Source organism: Mya arenaria, chromosome 4 (assembly GCF_026914265.1).
Source record: "Mya arenaria isolate MELC-2E11 chromosome 4, ASM2691426v1".
Classification (NCBI taxonomy): domain Eukaryota; kingdom Metazoa; phylum Mollusca; class Bivalvia; order Myida; family Myidae; genus Mya; species Mya arenaria.
The window spans coordinates 69,226,023-69,246,125 of NC_069125.1; the positions used below are offsets into that span (position 1 = coordinate 69,226,023).

The 20,103-nt window shown below is 35.2% G+C and overlaps 1 protein-coding gene across 1 annotated transcript in view; it reads right to left on the minus strand.

Moving 5' to 3' along the window:
• LOC128232612 (uncharacterized) overlaps nt 1-18,915 on the minus strand; it is a 37,244-nt gene extending 18,329 nt beyond the window's left edge. The window contains exons 1-2 of the mRNA XM_052946277.1: nt 18,713-18,915; nt 10,382-13,505 (exon numbers count right to left, since the gene is read on the minus strand). Of these exons, the coding sequence (XP_052802237.1) occupies nt 10,382-13,445 (3,064 nt within the window). The 5' untranslated portion in view covers nt 13,446-13,505; nt 18,713-18,915. The remainder of the gene's footprint in view (nt 1-10,381; nt 13,506-18,712) is intronic.
• Nucleotides 18,916-20,103: the final 1,188 nt, after the last annotated feature.

The window sequence follows — 20,103 nt, forward strand, 5'->3', positions numbered from 1 at the left end:
CTTCACAACAGGAAGAAAATTAAATAAAAGGTGAGCGAAATGCGAAATTATTCTCTATTAATCAGAACACTGTTACAACAAACCAACAAAAACATGCTATATTTTGATAAGATATTGTCTGTTTTCGCTTTTGACATTGTTACCATTATAATGTAGGGAATCTGTAAATAATTATAATTCGATAATATTATCTTACAAAACCTGGCAAAAAATGTAAAACCGGAAATGTGTGCCAACGCTCATTTGTTTTGTTTTTATATTGGAATGGAGTGTTATTCCCTATTTTTTAACGAATGTTAGAAGCACACTGCCACGTTTAGATGATGATGTTATTAGCTAACTGTGGGATTATTATTATTATTATCAGTATAAGTAAATATATTCGATATTCTATAACAAAAACAAACAAACAATAGCTAACTGTGAGATTATTATTATTATTATCAGTATAAGTGAATATATTCGATATTCTATAACAAAAACAAACAAACAATAGCTAACTGTGAGATTATTATTATTATTATCAGTATAAGTGAATATATTCGATATTCTATAACAAAAACAAACAAACAATAGCTAACTGTGAGATTATTATTATTATTATCATTATAAGTGAATATATTCGATATTCTATAACAAAAACAAACAAGCAATAGTTATTATCTGAAATATTATTGCAATAGCTTAGTGCTGCAAGATCTGTTGGTAGGTCGGGTCGAAAGCATATTTTTTTGTCTTGGTAAGGATTATTAAAAACACTAGCCCAGTGTGTTCCTTTTGTGCCACATGGCTACAGGGATAAGCCAACAGCCAACACATTAACTATGAACTTGTTAAAAAGCACCAGGGTGAACACCAAAAAGACATGTGAACAACGAGGCCACAACGCACACATATAAGTGTTTCATTAATAATATCATAGAGAGTTCAAACTAAGCTCAGTGTTACACGCTGGTGTTGTCCTATTCGTGAAGATTATGTGTGTTATAATGTCTGTGTAGTTTGCGTTTGTTTGTCATGTGTGTGTACATTGCGTATGTTGTCATGTGTGTGTAGATTGCGTGTGTTATCATGTTTGTGTAAATTGCGTATGTTATCATGTGTGTGTAGATTGCGTGTGTTATCATATGTGTGTAGATTGCGTTTGTTATCATGTGTGTGTAGATTGCGTATGTTATCATGTGTGTTTGTAGATTGTGTGTGTTATTATGTGTGTGTATTGTATATGTTATCACGTGTGTGTATTACGTATATTATCATGTGTGTGTAGATTACGGGTGTTATCATGTGTGTGTATTGTGTATGTTATAATGTATGTGTGTATATTACGTACGTTGTTATGTGTGTGTAGATTACGTGTGTTGCCATGTGTGTGTATTATGTATGTTATAATGTATGTGTGTATATTACGTATGTTGTCATGTGTGTGTAGATTGCGTGTGTTGCAATGTGTGTGTGTGTATTGTGTATGTTATAATGTATGTGTGTATATTACGTATGTTGTCATGTGTGTGTAGATTGCGTGTGTTGCCATGTGTGTGTGTGTATTGTGTATGTTATAATGTATGTGTGTATATTACGTATGTTGTCATGTGTGTGTAGATTGCGTGTGTTGCCATGTGTATGTGTGTATTGTGTATGTTATAATGTATGTGTGTATATTACGTATGTTGTCATGTGTGTGTAGATTGCGTGTGTTGCCATGTGTGTGTGTGTATTATGTATGTTATAATGTATGTGTGTAGATTGCGTATGGTGTCATGTGTGTGTAGATTGCGTGTGTTGCCATGTGTGTGTGTGTATTGTGTATGTTATAATGTATGTGTGTATATTACGTATGTTGTCATGTGGTTGAAGATTACGTGTGTTGCCATGTGTGTGTATTGTGTATGTTATAATGTATGTGTGTATATTGCGAATGTTATCATGTGTGTGTAGATTACGCATTTGTTGTCATGTGTGTGAAGATTTCGTATGTTATCATTTGTGTGTAGATTGCGTATGTTATCATGTGTGTGTAGATTCCGTATGTTATCATGTGTGTGTGTAGATTGCGTTTGTTATCATATGCGTGTAAATTACGTGTGTTAGCATATGTGTGTAGATTGCGAATGTTTCATGTGTGTGTAGATTGCGTGTGTTGGCATGCGTGTCTAGATTGCGTAGGTTATTATGTGTGTGTAGATTGCGTAGGTTATTATGTTTGTGTAGACTGCATATGTTATCATGTGTGTGTAGATTGCGTATGTTATCATGTGTGTGTAGATTGCGTATGGTGTCATGTGTGTGTAGATTGCGTGTGTTGCCATGTGTGTGTGTGTATTGTGTATGTTATAATGTATGTGTGTATATTACGTATGTTGTCATGTGGTTGAAGATTACGTGTGTTGCCATGTGTGTGTATTGTGTATGTTATAATGTATGTGTGTATATTGCGAATGTTATCATGTGTGTGTAGATTACGCATTTGTTGTCATGTGTGTGAAGATTTCGTATGTTATCATTTGTGTGTAGATTGCGTATGTTATCATGTGTGTGTAGATTCCGTATGTTATCATGTGTGTGTGTAGATTGCGTTTGTTATCATATGTGTGTAAATTACGTGTGTTAGCATATGTGTGTAGATTGCGAATGTTTCATGTGTGTGTAGATTGTGTGTGTTGGCATGTGTGTCTAGATTGCGTAGGTTATTATGTGTGTGTAGATTGCGTAGGTTATTATGTTTGTGTAGACTGCATATGTTATCATGTGTGTGTAGATTGCGTATGTTATCATGTGTGTGTAGATTGCGTATGGTGTCATGTGTGTGTAGATTGCGTGTGTTATCATTTGGTTGTAGATTGCGTATGTTATCATGTGTGTGTAGATTGCGTATGGTGTCATGTGTGTGTAGATTGCGTGTGTTATCATTTGGTTGTAGACTACATGTTTTATCATGTGTGTGTAGATTGTGTGTGTTATCATGTGTGTGTAGATTGCGTATGTTGTCATGTGGTTGTAGAATGCGTGTGTCATCATGTGTGTGTAGATTGAGTGTGTTATCATGTGTGTGTAGATTGCGTAAGTTTTCATGTGGTTTTAGATTGCGTGTGTTATCATGTGTGTGTAGATTGCGTATGTTGTCATTTGGTTGTAGATTGCGTGTGTCATCATGTGTGTGTAGATTGCGAATGTTGTCATTTGGTTGTAGATTGCGTGTGTTATTATGTGGATGTAGATTGCGTGTTATCATGTTTGTGTAGATTGCGTATGGTGTCATGTGTGTGTAGATTGCGTGTGTTATCATTTGGTTGTAGATTGAGTGTGTTATCATGTTCGTGTAGGTTGGGTGTTTTGTCAAGTTCGTTTAAATTGCGTGTGTTATCATGTGGTTGTAGATTGCGCGTTTTATCATGTGTGTGTGTATTGCGTATGTTGTCATGTGTGTGTGAAGAGTGTGTATGTTGTCATGTGTGTGTTGTTTGCGTATGTCATCATGTGAGTTTAGTTCGCGTGTGTTATCATATGTGTGTAGATTGCGTATGTTGTCATATGTGTGTAGATTGCGTATGTTGTCATGTATGTGTAGTTCGCGTGTGTTATCATATGTGTGTAGATTGCGTATGTTGTCAAGTTCGTTTAAATTGCGTGTGTTATCATGTGGTTGTAGATTGCGCGTTTTATCATGTGTGTGTGTATTGCGTATGTTGTCATGTGTGTGTGAAGAGTGTGTATGTTGTCATGTGTGTGCGTGTGTGCGTGTGTGCGTGTGTGCGTGTGTGTGTGTGTGTGTGTGTGTGAAGAGTGCGGATGTTGTCATGTGGTTGTAGATTGCATATGTTGTCATGTGTGTGTGAAGAGTGCGTATGTTGTCATGTGTGTGTGTGTGTGTGTGTGTGAAGAGTGCGTATGTTGTCATGTGGTTGTAGATTGCGTATGTTGTCAAGTGGTTGTAGATTGCGTATGTTGTCGTGTGTGTGTGAAGAGTGCTTATGTTGTCATGTGGTTATAGATTGCGTTTATTGTCATGTGTGTGTGAAGAGTGCGTATGCTGTCATGTGTGTGTGAAGAGTGCGTATGTTGTCATGTGGTTGTAGATTGCGTGTGTTATCATGTTCGTGTAGGTTGCGTGTGTTATCATGTTCGTGTAAATTGCGTGTGTTGTCATGTTTGTGTAGATTACGTGTGTTATATTGTATGTGTGTATAGATTACATCAGTTTTCCTTTAGAATAGTGGTAGTTGTCTGTTTTCATTACATTTGGTCTTTGTGCCATAAAACAATTAATTTCATAATAGGTGTAAATGTAATCGCTGTTGTCTCTTTATCTTTTATCATAGTAGCATATTGCATTATTCAACTAGCCACAGAGGGATGTATAAAATCATTTTCTGCAAATAACCGAACTATTTATATATTTTAACAGTAACACAAGTGACAGCCACAAAGGCAAACTTCCGCAACTCTGACTTGAGGGGCCCAAGAAAATGCCAGGAAAACAAACAATGTTTTAATATTGGAAGACACAAACAACTAACCGAGTTTCAATGTAAACGCAGACGCTAAGTCTGAAGTTTGTTTCACAATGTTGCCATTCACTGCAAACGGTGCATTTTTGTACGTTCATAATAGTGAGCTGATGTCAGTAACTTATTGTTGCTATCTATCAACACCAGTTTGATAACGTTGATGACTTTACCATACAACATTTACTTGCTATGTGTGATTATGCGTGGTGTTCTCCTAAATCAGTTCGCTTTTATCTGTCTGGAATTTATTTACAACTATTTAGTGATGGTGCTGATTTTGACTTTATTACATTATTAATAATATCAGACTTCAAAAAAAAACTTTTGCCTGAGGTACCAATTTAATACAAGGGAATCGCCACCATGTCAAACCATATTGCGAACATGCTGTTGAAACACGGATTAAAATCTGAAATGAAAATTGGCATACACAGCTTCACACCATTTCAATACATTTCAACAAATGGTGTATCGGTTAATGTTTATGTTACTGACTTTTGACGGTCAGCGATGTTAATTTCGGCTAAACCAATTCACAAGCGCTCAACGTCACGCATCTGATAACACATGCATTAACATCAGTGTGTGTATGCCACGTGATAAATTGCGTCATAAATGCTATGTCGGAAGGCAACATTTTGCTTCGAATGAAGACTTTAAACAAAGATAACTTCACTATTTCTGCACCAGTTAAAATGCAACATAGCGCAGTCTATGCCGCTTAAGGAGCCCCGCCTTCGGTCTTTTACTAGAGTTTGATTGAGAGTTTAGTTACTTAAAACACTTCGACAAACCTTTTCACAATACGGCTGTCTGACGGAGTACTGTCAAAATATTATTTTGGGGACAGGTTTGTCGAAGTGTTTGTGGAAACTAATCACCTTATCAAACTGCGGTAATGAAACGAAGGCGGTGCTCTGCAAGCGGCATAGACTGCCCTTTGTTTCATTAAAAATGGTGTAGTAAAAGAAAAGTGTTTCGCTAGTTTAGTGTTTGATTTGCCTTGATTGAAATAGGAGCTGGGTAAAGTCAGTGTGTGTATACCACGTGATGAATTGCGTATTAAATGCTACGTCGGAATGTTTTGATTTGAAAAAAGACTTTAAACAAAGATATCTTCACTATTTATTTACCATTTGAAATGAAACATAGCGCAGTCTACGCAGCTTACGGAGCCCTGCCTTCGATATTTTACCAGATTTTGATTGAGAGTTTAGTTTCTTTAAACACTTCGACAAATCGTTTCGCAATTCGGCCGTCTGACGGAGCACTGTCAACACATTATTTTGGAAACAGGTTTGTCGAAGTGTTTGATGAAACTAATGACTTTATCAAATTTCGGTAATAAAACAAATGCGGGGCTCTTTAAGCGGCATAGACTGCCCTTTGTTTCATTTAAAATGGTGTTGTGAAACAAAAGTTATCTTTGAATTAAGTCTTCATTTTAAGCAAAATATTGCCTTTCGACGTAGCATATATGACGTAATTTATCACGTGGTATACACACACTGAACATTGAAATCGAGACAAATACTGATTATATGAGAACGACATGGCCAACATTATCCAGGACAGAGAAATGACACTGTTGTATTAGTAGCTGAAACTGTTTCAATACATTTTGGGGGTAGAAAATTAAGAACTTACCGAAGAATTAAGCGGATTTCGGGTGCTTAACTTCACACAAAAAAATAAGTATTCAATTCAAATCGATTTATTTCATGTCTTTTTCTTAGAATATAATAGAGACATGTATTTTTTGCATAGTAAATAAAATACATTCATGTGGTACGAAGGTGAATGCTTTGTCGTAACAAAAGTAATGTCGCCTCATAATCGAAGAAACAATAGAACGTTCGAAAAATACTGCAATAAGTTTATTTCAAAGAAGAAAAACCGTATCCATTTTCCAAAAATACTAGGTAAGTTGTAACCCAATTATAAGAATTCGTCGTTTCATTAGCATTACCTGTGACTGGAACATTTGCTAGTCGGTACATAAACATTCTTTGTGTGTAACATTTGTATTTGCATCACTAATAAAGACGGCGGTAATATGGCCATTAATCAGTCTACAGCAGTCCTAGGAACCTTTATAGGCCGCACCCTGATAAGCTGCAATTACTGGTTCATTCATCCACCCGCTTCAAGATTAATACAATGTCATAAACATTCTAATATGCATACACACTGCATCTTAAACATTAACTATTTATTACCTACAACCACTTTGTGTTGAAACGTGGCAATGCGTTTTAAATGCAAATAACATGTGTATACGTGTTCACAATTATGATTTTACTTACTGAATTTATCAGATTGAGTGGTGATGCTAAATTAGTGGTTGAATATAGCATATTAATTAAATTGACATGCTTTACTGTTGTACTTGAAAAAGTGGGTGGCTACGGGGCCATCTAAATTCAAGATATGCTTATATATATATAGTCATATCACATATTCACTTCAATTATAGTTCATAAGATTAACACTCCCAGATTCTACAAAAATATATAACAAATACATGTTAACCTATTTAAGTGGCGTGCTCTTGAACACCATTCTTGAATGGAATTTTACAAGTCAGTTTTTAAGTCACGTCGCAAAGAGCGAGTTGACGAAATGGACATGTTTGAACTATAAAGTTCTGAAGTTTACATCAATTATTTTTCAGATAAAATAACCAAATATTGCATGATCAATGAAGCAGCCACATACAGTACTTTAAATGGAATTCATAGTATTAAAAGACAAACCGTTGCCATAGTAACACGAACAAACTTTTTTGATTTTAATACCTGAATCATTAAAGCTTATTCTTGTCTTAGAATTAATTTTTATTTAAATACAATGATAGTGGGTGGGGAAGTATTGCCCCATTTAATTGTTTGATACCCATTCTATCGCACTCATTGTACATACAAACCAAAACAATATTTATTATGAACTTTGATTATCTATTAATGTATAATTAATCACAAATCACTTTCAACAAATCGTTCATTGTTTCGGAAAAGCTTGGAAGTGGTTTACGGCGGAAAGGTAGACGTCAATCTGGCGGGAATATTTCACGCACTGTTGGCAAGTGTGCAGTTTCATTGCGCTGCTCATTTGATGGCGATGGTAAAGTCATAAACACCTCTTGTTTGAACGAACTTACCCCCACATAAGTGTAACCGCCAATACAACGTATTACATAGTAAATCTATAACAATATAACTTGAACTCAACCACATCTTTCTTATAACACCCGTTACACAGGTCATATGGGTCGGGTAAATTTTGTTAATTTCCAATCGTCTATTTTAGGGCTCCCATGAACACCAAGCGTGAGGCTGTGCGATGTCTACGTATGCACTTTTCATAGGTCGTCTGGCTCATCCGGAAAGCAATATTTCATGTTTCACAGAAATTGATGCGTAACTCTCTTTTTTGCAATATATTGATTAACATTATTGCTTAATATCCTAAGAAAGAAAATAATTTCTAGAGCAAAAATGTATGTGTACAGTTTTTTTTTGCTATAGATTTTATTTTCTAGAAAGTGTTAACTATTTTTTATTATTGATTTATTATGATTGATTATTTATTATCGACAAAATCTACGAGATAATACGTTTTCAGAAAGAGTAAAGCACAAACTTTTGAACCATGCAATGTAATAAAATGAGTTAATATTGAGATTGCGAAAAGACGTAAGTGTTTTTTTAGGATATTGGGGCCTTGTGTAAATAATCCGTTCAAAAAAATCAGGAATCAAGTTCCTTTATGCCTTTTAAACTATAAACCAGTCCTGTAAAGTTGAACATCCAAGATCAAATGAAATAAATTAACATGTTTCCAGACGGATAATCTATCTCGCGCTAAACTTCAGTGAACAATGACGTCATGAAAACAGATCGCATCTTACCCTCTGACTCTTCCTTTACTCGAATATTGTTCTAAGCGGCACCATGGGAAGATCTTAAGATTCACAAACCATCACATAATTCAATTTAATGGCAAGTCAAAGAAGAACATGAATTTTAATAGGCTTCACGTTTATCTGATTAACTTTTCTGCCTTAAAATAAGTAGTAAAAAACATTTCAATAAAGAACTGATTAAACCCACCTAGCTCGTCTATAAGCTTCTTGTCATAAAAACGTATGGCGCATTTTGTCAATACTTTACTGTCGAATTTGTACTTATTTGTTCTAATCGCAATTAATGTCGTCGTTACGAGCGAACCTTTGCACGATGACCACACATGTGCATTATTTGTCTAAAGGTAATGGAATTCATTCATTCAATCATTGTCTGGTGAGAATTAAAGACCACTTGACTTAAATACGCTTTAAAGATTGCAACGTTAATTTGAATTTGCAAGCAAGCATGCGGTAACATTTTGGGCCGCTCGAAAGATTATTTGGATACGATTTTGATTGTCTGTAAACAACATTATAAAGCAAGTTAAATGCTTGTCGCACCTACATCCTTCCATCGCTATCAGCGCTTGCAGCGCTTTCAGTCTTCTTAGTGGATATGTTACCTAACCTTGCTTATTCTTTACAACTAAAGCGGAACTTTCTTCCTAAATGATGGTGGGTGGGGCGTGAAAATCTAGACATCAATGTAATTTCGATCGCAACTAGGTCAATTCATTAAAGTATATATAATCAAAAACAAGGAGGTCTCCAACCTTAAACGAATGTTAAAACTCATACCAATATGGCAATAACTATTGCGAATGTAAACAGCCCTTCACGACACCCTTAATTTCGGATTTTCGTTCTTTATAATTTAAAATACTTGCAAAGGTTAAGTACTTGCTACAACACAGACTCAGTTTACATGTATTTTGATTGGCAGCATGTTCTTTAATTCAACATTATGCTTGAATTGCTTTATAATGGTTGAAGTCATATTATTTCACAATATTCGAATTTTATTGATCACACTTTCACTTGACGTATATTTGGTTAAAGGCCGGTTGTATAAAGTTAAAACGTTAAGGTAATTGTTAAGCATCAGTTTTTAACCTATATAACTGTGCTGAAGGCAGCTGTAGTCAACTGTAGGCAACGCTCGAACATTAGTCTAGTTGAACAGGTCAGAACATAATTTATTGAGAGTGAGAGTGGTCTAGAGGTCAATGCATCTGCCTCTCATCAGGGGTTAGATCTCTTGGACTCTCAAAAAGGTCACAAGTACTAGTTCAAGTTCTTACAATCTCATTTACTGCTTTTACCTCTTCTTACAATCTCTTTTAATCTGTTTTACAAATTCTTTTAACCTCTTCGAACAATCTACTTTAACATATTCCTACAAACTACCTCAAGAAAGGAACTATATTTTGCTCTTGGTTGTATTGGTGGTTGGTATTGGTTGATGTATTGGTTTGTATTGTATGGTATTGGTTGCTAAAAGACATCCTTACCACTTCGTTCCCAACTAGCTTATAACGAAAACTGACGGCAATAAGGATAGCTTTGTTCTAAAGTATGTTTAATTTATCTTAAACAACAAAAATCATTAACGTGATGAAAGAATGCCCCAATTAAGGAAATAAGTTTATATGCTAAAACCCAATGGTGTATTTGTCCTCAGTGGCGTAGACGATAAAAGGTCGTTGTCTACAGAAACATGGGTACCGAGTTCTAGTTCTGTTGTCAACGACATTTAACTAAGTTTGTGTGTGTTTAACATCGCTTTACTTATAGAACTCATTTCATTTCTAACCGGCTTGCCTAGTTGTGCAATACATATTACCTGTTTAGTTAGGCCTGTTACAGAATTTGTGTATTTATTTGAATTACTTGCACACATTTTAGCATATACTTTTGTTTAGTTGGAATTTATTATTTATTACTACATAGAATAAGAAACACTTACCTATTGTCGTCATAACGGTGATGGCATACAACAGAGAACTCGGATACGACCATTGCTCCGGTTGTGCTTCGCCTACGGTTGTATTATCCTTGGATTCTTTCATCACGATTTCTTTCCCATCCCATCCTGCCTCTTTAGTCTGTTTATGCACTGATACTGCAAACTCCTTTAATATTGAATTCACTTCCACTTTAAATACTTCTCTATTACCTTTAGTTAATGTTGTTTCAAACGCCAACCTGTGTATTCTTTCTGTAAAGTTCTGCCTCATTTGGGTCATTTCCCTTTTCTTCATAATTTCCGAATGGCCTTCCAAGCGTTTGAAAACAACACCTCCAAGAATACAATACGCGACAACCAATGAGCACAATCCAATATGTGAAAATAGAAATGCTACAAATTTCTTACAACAATTTATGACCTTCTTCTGTCTTTGTCTGACTTTACTTTCTCGACGGGATGTGAGTCTCGTGTTTCTTTGTCTTTGCTTGATAAGTTCTTCTTCTGTCAGAGCATCATCTGGAAATCCTGCAAATTGTATCTTTCTATCATACACTAGGTCTTTTACTTCGGCATCAGATCCGTCAATTGTAGTATCGTTAGTTGATTTTCCAATACTCGTATTAATTTCATTTTCATAGTACACTTTTGCAACGCCAAGATCCGTGTTTTCAAAAGCATCATCATTGTTTGGAATTAAAGATTCATCGTTTTCTGCCTCGTCATCAACAACACGATTTTCTTGAAATTCCCTTTCACGCTGTTTAGCCTTTTTAAAACGAGATATTTTAGCCTTTAGCGCAACAATTGCTGAAAGGGATAATTTTGGTTTATGTTCAGAATGAGCCTCGGTATGAGCTTTCACATGATGTTTTCTTCCTTTTTTTAAATCGTCCTGAAACGTTTCATCGGCGACCTTATCCAAGCTATCAAGAGATCGAGAAAGAGTGCTTGTTAACGCACTCCTTTGCTTGGACAAATGCACTTTTTTCGTTTCAGTAACATTCAAGTCCAGTATGTCACTGAGTGAGGCAGCCCTTCCGGCCTTGATCAAGGCATCAGAAATTGTTTTTGTTTTTTTATTATCCTTATGTGTCTTCTTAAGAATTCCTTTTGCCTTTTTGGGGTTTTTATTGGCATTTACGTGTGTGTGCTGTTGCTGGTTTTGCTTGCCTACTTGAGCTTCGGAACTATGGTCAAGTGTGATCTCTTTATTTGGTTCATTTGCTAGTTTTAGAAGTCCGCTTTCACTGGAATGACTTTTACGTTTTTTAGATTTTCGTCGTTCCCTTTTATGCTTTTCTGTCTTTGATCGTTCCAATTTTTTCTTCTCCTTTTCAGCAAATGCTTCGTTTTTCTTTTCCTTTCCCTTTTTACCTTTTGTCTTGCATGGCTGATTTAGATCTGGCATAGAATGGCATTCAACGCTCTCCAGTTTTCCTTCTTCGTTGAGTAGACTATGGGAACCATGAATAGGTTTGAATGCACTATCACTTCTTTGTTTACGCAATGATTTAATATCTGTGTCATTATCTAGAACTACAACATCCCGTTGAAGATGCGATGGAGTGTGTTCACTTACAATATCACTAATACCAGTTTCTGTAAAGTTATCAACACATCCATCGAAGTCTACTGGGTCAAATTGAACACCACATTCGACCAGTGTTTTGTTGTTTTCATTTATTTCTTTGAAATAATTTTGGGCATCGGTTTGCGTCAGTGCTTCAACCGTTTCTATTTTTGATATTAAAATATCTGTGATTGTCCCAGCATCAATCAGAACTTTTGGTGATTTTTCAGGCATGGGCATTCTATTATCTCTACTAAACTGCCTGCAATACTTTGTACTTTTCGTGTCGGAAGTTACACTTTTATTAATCAAAGGTTCTATTATATGTTGACTTGAATTTGAGTCGGACTTGTTTGATGTGACACTAGTTCGTGATGTGCGACTAAATCGTCTTGGGGAAACGTATGAACGTCGTCGCTGTCTATCGATTTGACTCGACTGTGGTTGGGGTTCTTCCGCATGTGAGAAAACATCTTCTTTCGATATATTGACGGACAGGTTGGATTTTTGAAGTGATTTGGGTGTGGAATTGTATTTTGTTTGGGTGTGTTGTGGCAATAATTGGGCTTTAATTTGAGAGCCAGTTTTATAAGCATCTTCAGTTGATATATCCATTGTAGATTGTTTTTTGGACGCATTAAGTGATTCTCTATCTGTTTCGTGTTGAGGTGCACGAGTGTTTGTTGAAGATGATCTGGAACGTGGTTTTGTCTCTCGAAGCATCATGAACTGTGAGAAAGATTCATGTCTCCTGCGAGAAGTCTGATCATCGTCTTGTTCTTCGTGCGATATTTGTTTGGAATGCTGTTGAAGAGATACATTTCTTTTGTGCTTTAAAATATCTACACTTTTATTAGTTGCAACATTTGGTGATATATTTATCATATATTTTCGCTTATCAAGTGGAAGATTTCCAGAATTGTCCGTCTGATCCGTATATAAATCTAACTGTTGTTTAACACGTCCTCCCTCAGAGTGTCCGCGATTTTTATTGGTTCTCGGCAAAGTAGCGCTAGCCTTATGATAACCCTGTTCCGTAGTTGATTCCGCGTCTTGATCGGTCATTTGATCAAGTAAATTGGGAACGGACGTAGACAAACTGTTTCGGATTTGGTCAGGTTCATCTTTAAGAACGGTCTTTTCTAGCTTCAAAGCTCTTCTGTTTGGAGATCTTCCTCTTTGTTTATTATAAAGTAAAGCCTCGCGAACAGTCATACGTTGTATGTAACCACGTGGATCAACACGTGGGTTAATATTTGAAACTTGCTCCACCTCTCTTTCCGCCGACTCATGATTTGCGTTATTTTCTCCATCACTGCTTTCTGTACGATTGGCAGATCTGCGGAACAAAGAAGAAAGCGATCTTTTACCACGTGATCTACTTCGGCTAGGGCTTTTCTTTGTGTTCTCCTCATCTTTGTTGACCTTAGTAGCTACCGTATCATCTTTGATGTCACTTCTGCCTTTCCTCGATTTGTTTCGCTTCTTCATGATGCAGCAACGATGTTTCAGCTCACTGTCAACTTCCTGTACATTCCATCGTCATTTTGACTGTAAAAGAGAATACAAAATAATTAAAGCATGAACTATTCATTGGAATCCATAAACATTCTAAAACGTTTTTAAAAACTGGCGCGTACGAGGACAAATGTGTCACAAAGACAAATTAGTAATTTGGTAAATGATTTTGTTTTCAGCCGATAAATGAAAAGAATTGCTTTACTTTGACAAATTAATAATCGGAACAAACTATGGACTGACAATTTGTTTTGCCTTGACACAGTCTTCATTATAATTAAAGGGGGTGTTGATGGTGGGGTGTGTGTATCTTATTTAGTCTATACAGCACTAAAACAGGTTTATTCTACAATAAACTATATAAATAGGAAGGTAGGAATGTTCATTCTAAAATGTTAAAATAATAATATCTGATCCGTTTCATGACAAACCAGTATCGCTCGGTAAACTTTGTTATTGCTAAATGTTTGACTTTCCGCTAGAGGCTCGTTACTAGTAGGGCCACTTCCTAATTGCCAAATCCTAGCAATATTTATCGCACATTCCTGCCTCTGGAGAAGCGGCTCACACGTGGAAATTATTAACTTGCTGCTCTATCTAATTTTCGGAAACAAATTTGAGTAGCCAGGGTATTCCAGTAATAGACATTAACAACAGGAACACAAAGATTCGGACAATTCTTCATTGCAACAGCAGGTTTTTTTAATTTTCTTTTTGTAGAAGAATGTGACGAGATACTCCTCTTCAAAACATCGAGAATAAATGTAAGGAAACGAGGTCTAAATGAAAGAAAATGTTTGTTTAGCGTTTGCAATGGAAGAAAATCAGACGGAACTGTATTTTAATCGTTCTGTTTTGTTTAAAAAGCTGCACTGTTAACTAAGTATTTCAGATAATAAGTATTTGTTCAATTTTGGCGATCTACAGATAATAAAGCAGCCGAGGTACGCCCTCCCTATTTGCTGTTTTCTCTAATATATTTGGTGTGTTGGTTAAAAATTATCGATTGCCATTGTCCTGCATAAAAATGCTTTTCTTTTCAATGTGTTTAACCTTTAGACAAAATCCTGGCCCAGCTCTAGTAACCGAGAATATGTTTCAAAATCGGACTCTGACCTTTGACAGCTGTACGCCGGCACGATGATGAAAAACATCGACTAATAACTGTTGTATTAATTTTGATTAGCTTGTAATTGAGTTTGTCCAATGCTCATAAACACTTAATTATCTCGGAAGGAAAATAACCATGCTGTTTCTTACACAAACGAACGCATTTACTCACTCTTAGCTACGCTTTGTGGCTTAAGATAATAAATCTTCTGAACAATTCTATATCGCATGGCAGTGTACGTATTTGCAATGATAATTTCGTCTAAGCTCGCAGAAATTGGAACGATATTATGATAATGGTGTTGGTAAATCTCTTGATTGTGCGATACAGATTTGCTGCCAATAAAGGTTTCTCATCATTGTGCAGATGTTAAGAGGCCATCGGTTAATAAACTATTTGATAGAAAAACTGATCTTCTGAAATAATCATATAAAGCTGTTTGGCGACGCATATTATACCTGAAGTATATTGTATCTGTAAATGCATTTCTAGTTTACATAAGTATGTATATATACAAAATATATATAAATATATAAAAGAATCGTGTCTATCTCACTTAATTTTAAAGCAACACACCAAGCAGTGTATCAGTGCATCTTCGAGCTAACGTCCTAAATCGTTATCTAATGGTACAATTATTGAAAACAGCAGACAAGTAAACACACATATCAATAAACGTTGAGTGTACCACTGCTTTTTAACTTACACCAATATTTAACGCTGTGTTAACACATATAATGAGACGCCAATGTAGATACCCCGATCTTTATAAATAAATGTATTTTGTATTTGTGTCATGTGTCTTGTGATGTTGTGTCATGTGTCTTGTGATGTTGTGTCATGTGTCTTGTGATGTTGTGTCATGTGTCTTGTGATGTTGTGTCATGTGTCTTGTGATGTTGTGTATCGCTAGTTTAGTGTTTGATTTGCCTTGATTGAAATAGGAGCTGGGTAAAGTCAGTGTGTGTATACCACGTGATAAATTGCGTATTAAATGCTACGTCGGAATGTTTTGATTTGAAAAAAGACTTTAAACAAAGATATCTTCACTATTTATTTACCATTTGAAATGAAACATAGCGCAGTCTACGCAGCTTACGGAGCCCTGCCTTCGATATTTTACCAGATTTTGATTGAGAGTTTAGTTTCTTTAAACACTTCGACAAATCGTTTCGCATTTCGGCCGTCTGACGGAGCACTGTCAACACATTATTTTGGAAACAGGTTTGTCGAAGTGTTTAATGAAACTAACGACTTTATCAAATTTCGGTAATACAACAAATGCGGGGCTCTTTAAGCGGCATAGACTGCCCTTTGTTTCATTTAAAATGGTGTTGTGAAACAAAAGTTATCTTTGATTTAAAACTTCATTTTAAGCAAAATGTTGCCGTCCGACGTAGCATATATGACGTAATTTATGACGTGGTATACACACACTGAAAGTATAATACTACTTGTCTTGTCCATGTAGTTCCTAATGTTTTGTTAGTCGTTGATCTTTAGCTTTAGTCCCTCTATCTAAAATGTGGAGTATGGATGAATTACCCTTTCAACAATAGCAGAAGGATTCCATCATTTCAAAAGCGCCATAAACCACAGACTATTTAATTTCTTGATCATGTATTTCTGTCTACCACTGTCACCGCTACCGCTACCACAACCACCACCAGCACCATCACGACCACCAAAACTACCACAACTACCACTATAAAACTACTTATACTACTAACACTACTGTTTAAAATAATAACAACAACAACAACAACAACAACAACAACAACAACAACAACAACAATAATAATAATAATAATAATTATAACAATAATAATAATAATAAAAACAACAACAATAATAATAATAATAATAATAATAATAATAATAATAATAATAATATAATTAATAATAATAATAATATAATTAATAATGATAATAATTATAATAATAATAATTATAATAACTTTAACAAAACAACAACAACAACAACAACAACAACAACAATGATAATAATAACAATAATAATAATAATAATAATAATAATAATAATAATAATAATAATATTGAAGAAGAAGAAGAAGAAGAAGAAGAAGAAGAAGAAGAAGAAGAAGAAGAAGATGACCTTGTGCGAAACCGCGTGGAAATGCGAAGAAATGCACACACATAAATGTATTGAAATATTAAACCTGAATAAAGACAAGCACTTGCGGGCTAACGACGTCTAAATGACTGCTTAAGCAACTGTAAAATCCAAAAAAATATGTATTTTAACGCCATTTCGTGTGGTTTAGAGAAATATATTTTTGGACTGATTAGGTTATGTTATCTTAATGTATTAAGAATAAAACAAATCGATTTCTTGAAAAATTCGTACGGCATGGTAGTTGGCGGCGACTCTTAATGAAGTATTGAATGTAAATGTTGTCACTTTTGTGTGAGAACGAACACATATTAAACATTGTGTATGTGGTGGATAATAATCTTTTTGGAAAGGCCAGGCTGTTTAATTGGGTTCGGGTAATCAAAAGGCCGGTCGTTAACGGCACGTGCATTAAGTGAATGAAGCTCAGGGGCGGCTCCAGGATATGACGTCTGAGGGGGCGTAACTTAGGGGCATAAGTTTACGCACCTCCCTCAGAACCGAAACTTATTTAGTTTAAAGCGTTCGCTGGCGGCTTTGGGGTCAATTTCTATTCAAACATAGTGCATTTTTGACGGTTTTTTTTTATTGCCTTTTCACCTATATTGAAATAAAAAGAAAAGCTGAGACGAATTTAGGGGAAGGCGCGGGGTAAAAATTGTATTTGTTTTATAATAATAATAATAATAATAATAATAATAATAATAATAATAATAATAATAATAATAATAATGTACTTAGAAAACCCTGGTTGGATACTGATATTACTAGTTTCTATTTTGTTAGTAAACTTTTTAATTTATTTCGAGGAAGAAAGTTTAAAATTATGGTATGTTTAGTAAAACCTTTGGTAAATAATACCATCCGTACATTTTTAAAGGATGACATGCAGTTTTCGTAAAAGAAAACACATCATAATGACAAAAGAGAATAACGAGTTAATTTTACATTCATTAAAGCACAAAAAAAGTTATATTTGCAATGTATATTTATTTCGCATTATAATGAGACAGTAAGTTAATCGAGTATGTTGCCAAAACCATTCATCAACAAAGAATATTTAAATACTACACAAATCAAATGAAAAAATATGAAATTTCATATAGCGAAAGAAATCGACTTGAAGTCATGTTTTCCTGGAAGCTAGCAAAACATATCGCGACTATACCGTGTGTTATCCTCGTTACTCGATAGACCATTCACTGCTTTCCAACTAATATATGCAAAAAATATCACGAAAATCATAATTACCAAGAATACCTGGAAATAGCATTTGCACTTAAATGAAACCAATTCCTTTGCTTTGAAAATGCATTTTGGAACTTGGATACTAATTTTGTACCTAGGGCGTTTCTTTTATCTCACGTTTAACACACGAATCACCGTACAATTCAGTATATTCACGAGGAGAGAACAATATCAAATAATACCGGAAAGCCACCCCCATTCATAATGCATCGTTTAAAGAAAATGACTTCATGTATGTTATCTCAACAATATTTGAAAAGAGCTACACTTGAAAACTAAAAGTATTATTTAGCAAATCAGCAACGTTACTCAACGGTATGATATCTTCAGATGAAATTCGAACAATTTTATATTTCTTCACTTTGACTGTAATACCTTCCTACGTAAATGCCGTGTTTTTTCCAAAGGAAATGCTCACTATTGCTCCTGAATGAGAGATTCCACCGCAAATTCATTATGTTGATGGTTGAAACAATAAGGCAATTCATAAGCGAGAAGTATATGACTTTCTCTTAGCATTAAAACCCCAGTTAGTATCACTTGATATACTCCAGCGAAAATAATAAATAAATGATAAGGTTTCTATAATTTTTATCACGATTATACATTTACGATTGTTCGGTTCATGTATATCATATACTCCTTAATAAAATGCATAGTAAATCTAGAATTTGTTTAAATACATCCTATTCGTAATTACATATGATATAACAACAATAAAACAACAACAAAGGATTGCAGAATTACCTGAACGTTCAAACACGCATTTTTAGTCCGAGTTGTCAGTTTTTTTTATATTCCTGCAATGTTTTTTCTCACTATGTGCTTTACACAGAACGATACAAAACAATTCTTTTATCTAAGAAATCACCCAATAATAATTTGTCTCTCATAAGCTTCAAGATAACGCTTACATGCACGTGAATCGCACCCTCTCCAGTAATGAACGAGTTCGAGCGCCAATGTTACATATCGTCGGTATGTTTCGGTAGTGTTCGGATGTTTTCGGCAATCTCCGTGTCTTCTAAGGTTTATCATGCCAAGCAGCAAATGTCAAGTCTTGGGGAGAAAAAGACAGGTACAATGTTATGAATACTGCCATTTTCTCAAGCAACTTGCTTTGTGGGCTGATTAATAGATGATCATACTGTGATGGGTTCCACCGGACCCATTCTGCCTGGTATTTTTCATAATCACTTGTAATTATAAGATCATATGAACAGGATCGGGAATTTGGTTCTGCCACTTCACGTATGTATAAACTACGTATGCAAGTGGGATAATGGGCGAAAGAAATTATTCTACTTCGTGTTTCTAATAATTTTGTAGATACAAATTAGCGACACCGGTTGTTGAATTCTTGGTTGACATTGTTCAACTTATCATCGCTGTTATAGACCGTGTGTGCTATTTTTGGACGGTGCCCGCTCAGGGCAGCGTTCATAGTAGGGGCAATCGGCTGAAAAGTTACAAACCGATTTACCGCCTGTCTCGGTCGAAGAAAGAGTGCGGTTTTTCAATGCTTAAAACACCAGTAATATTCAATAGCTTACAAGAACATTAATAATTATGCAATAAACCTATGATTCTAAAGCACAAAGGATATGTTTAAAATACATTACTTAAGAATGCATGATTTATTTTATCTTGATTTTTTCCTGCGCGAGCTGACCGTTACATTTAATGACATTGGACTATTTCCTTTTTTTGGCACCAACCAAATTACTTGCTAGAATAAATCCGGACTCCAAGCTTTACTAGAATAATGGCCAGTTTTATTAAACTTCGTACGAAGTCTGTTTTGCTTACGAACTTTGTACGATGTATCTCAGGCTGTGTAGCCATTTAATTAAGAATTTCGTACGAACAAGCACCTGTTTCTTCGTAGATCTACGAAAATTTCTACGAAAGCTCTTAGGCTTGCGTACGAACTTCGTAGACTATAAAATGGCCGCCACAACAACAGAAATATTCTATATTGGCGATCTTTCATTTATTATGGCGTATTTAAGCAAAACCAACCGCCAATTTCAAGACAGAAGACGACTCTGTGGAATCTGCAACCCGGTGAGTAAATTAACAAATCGTTAAGACGCCGTTTTGACTAAATTTTCAGGGGACGCAACCATTCGGAGCTC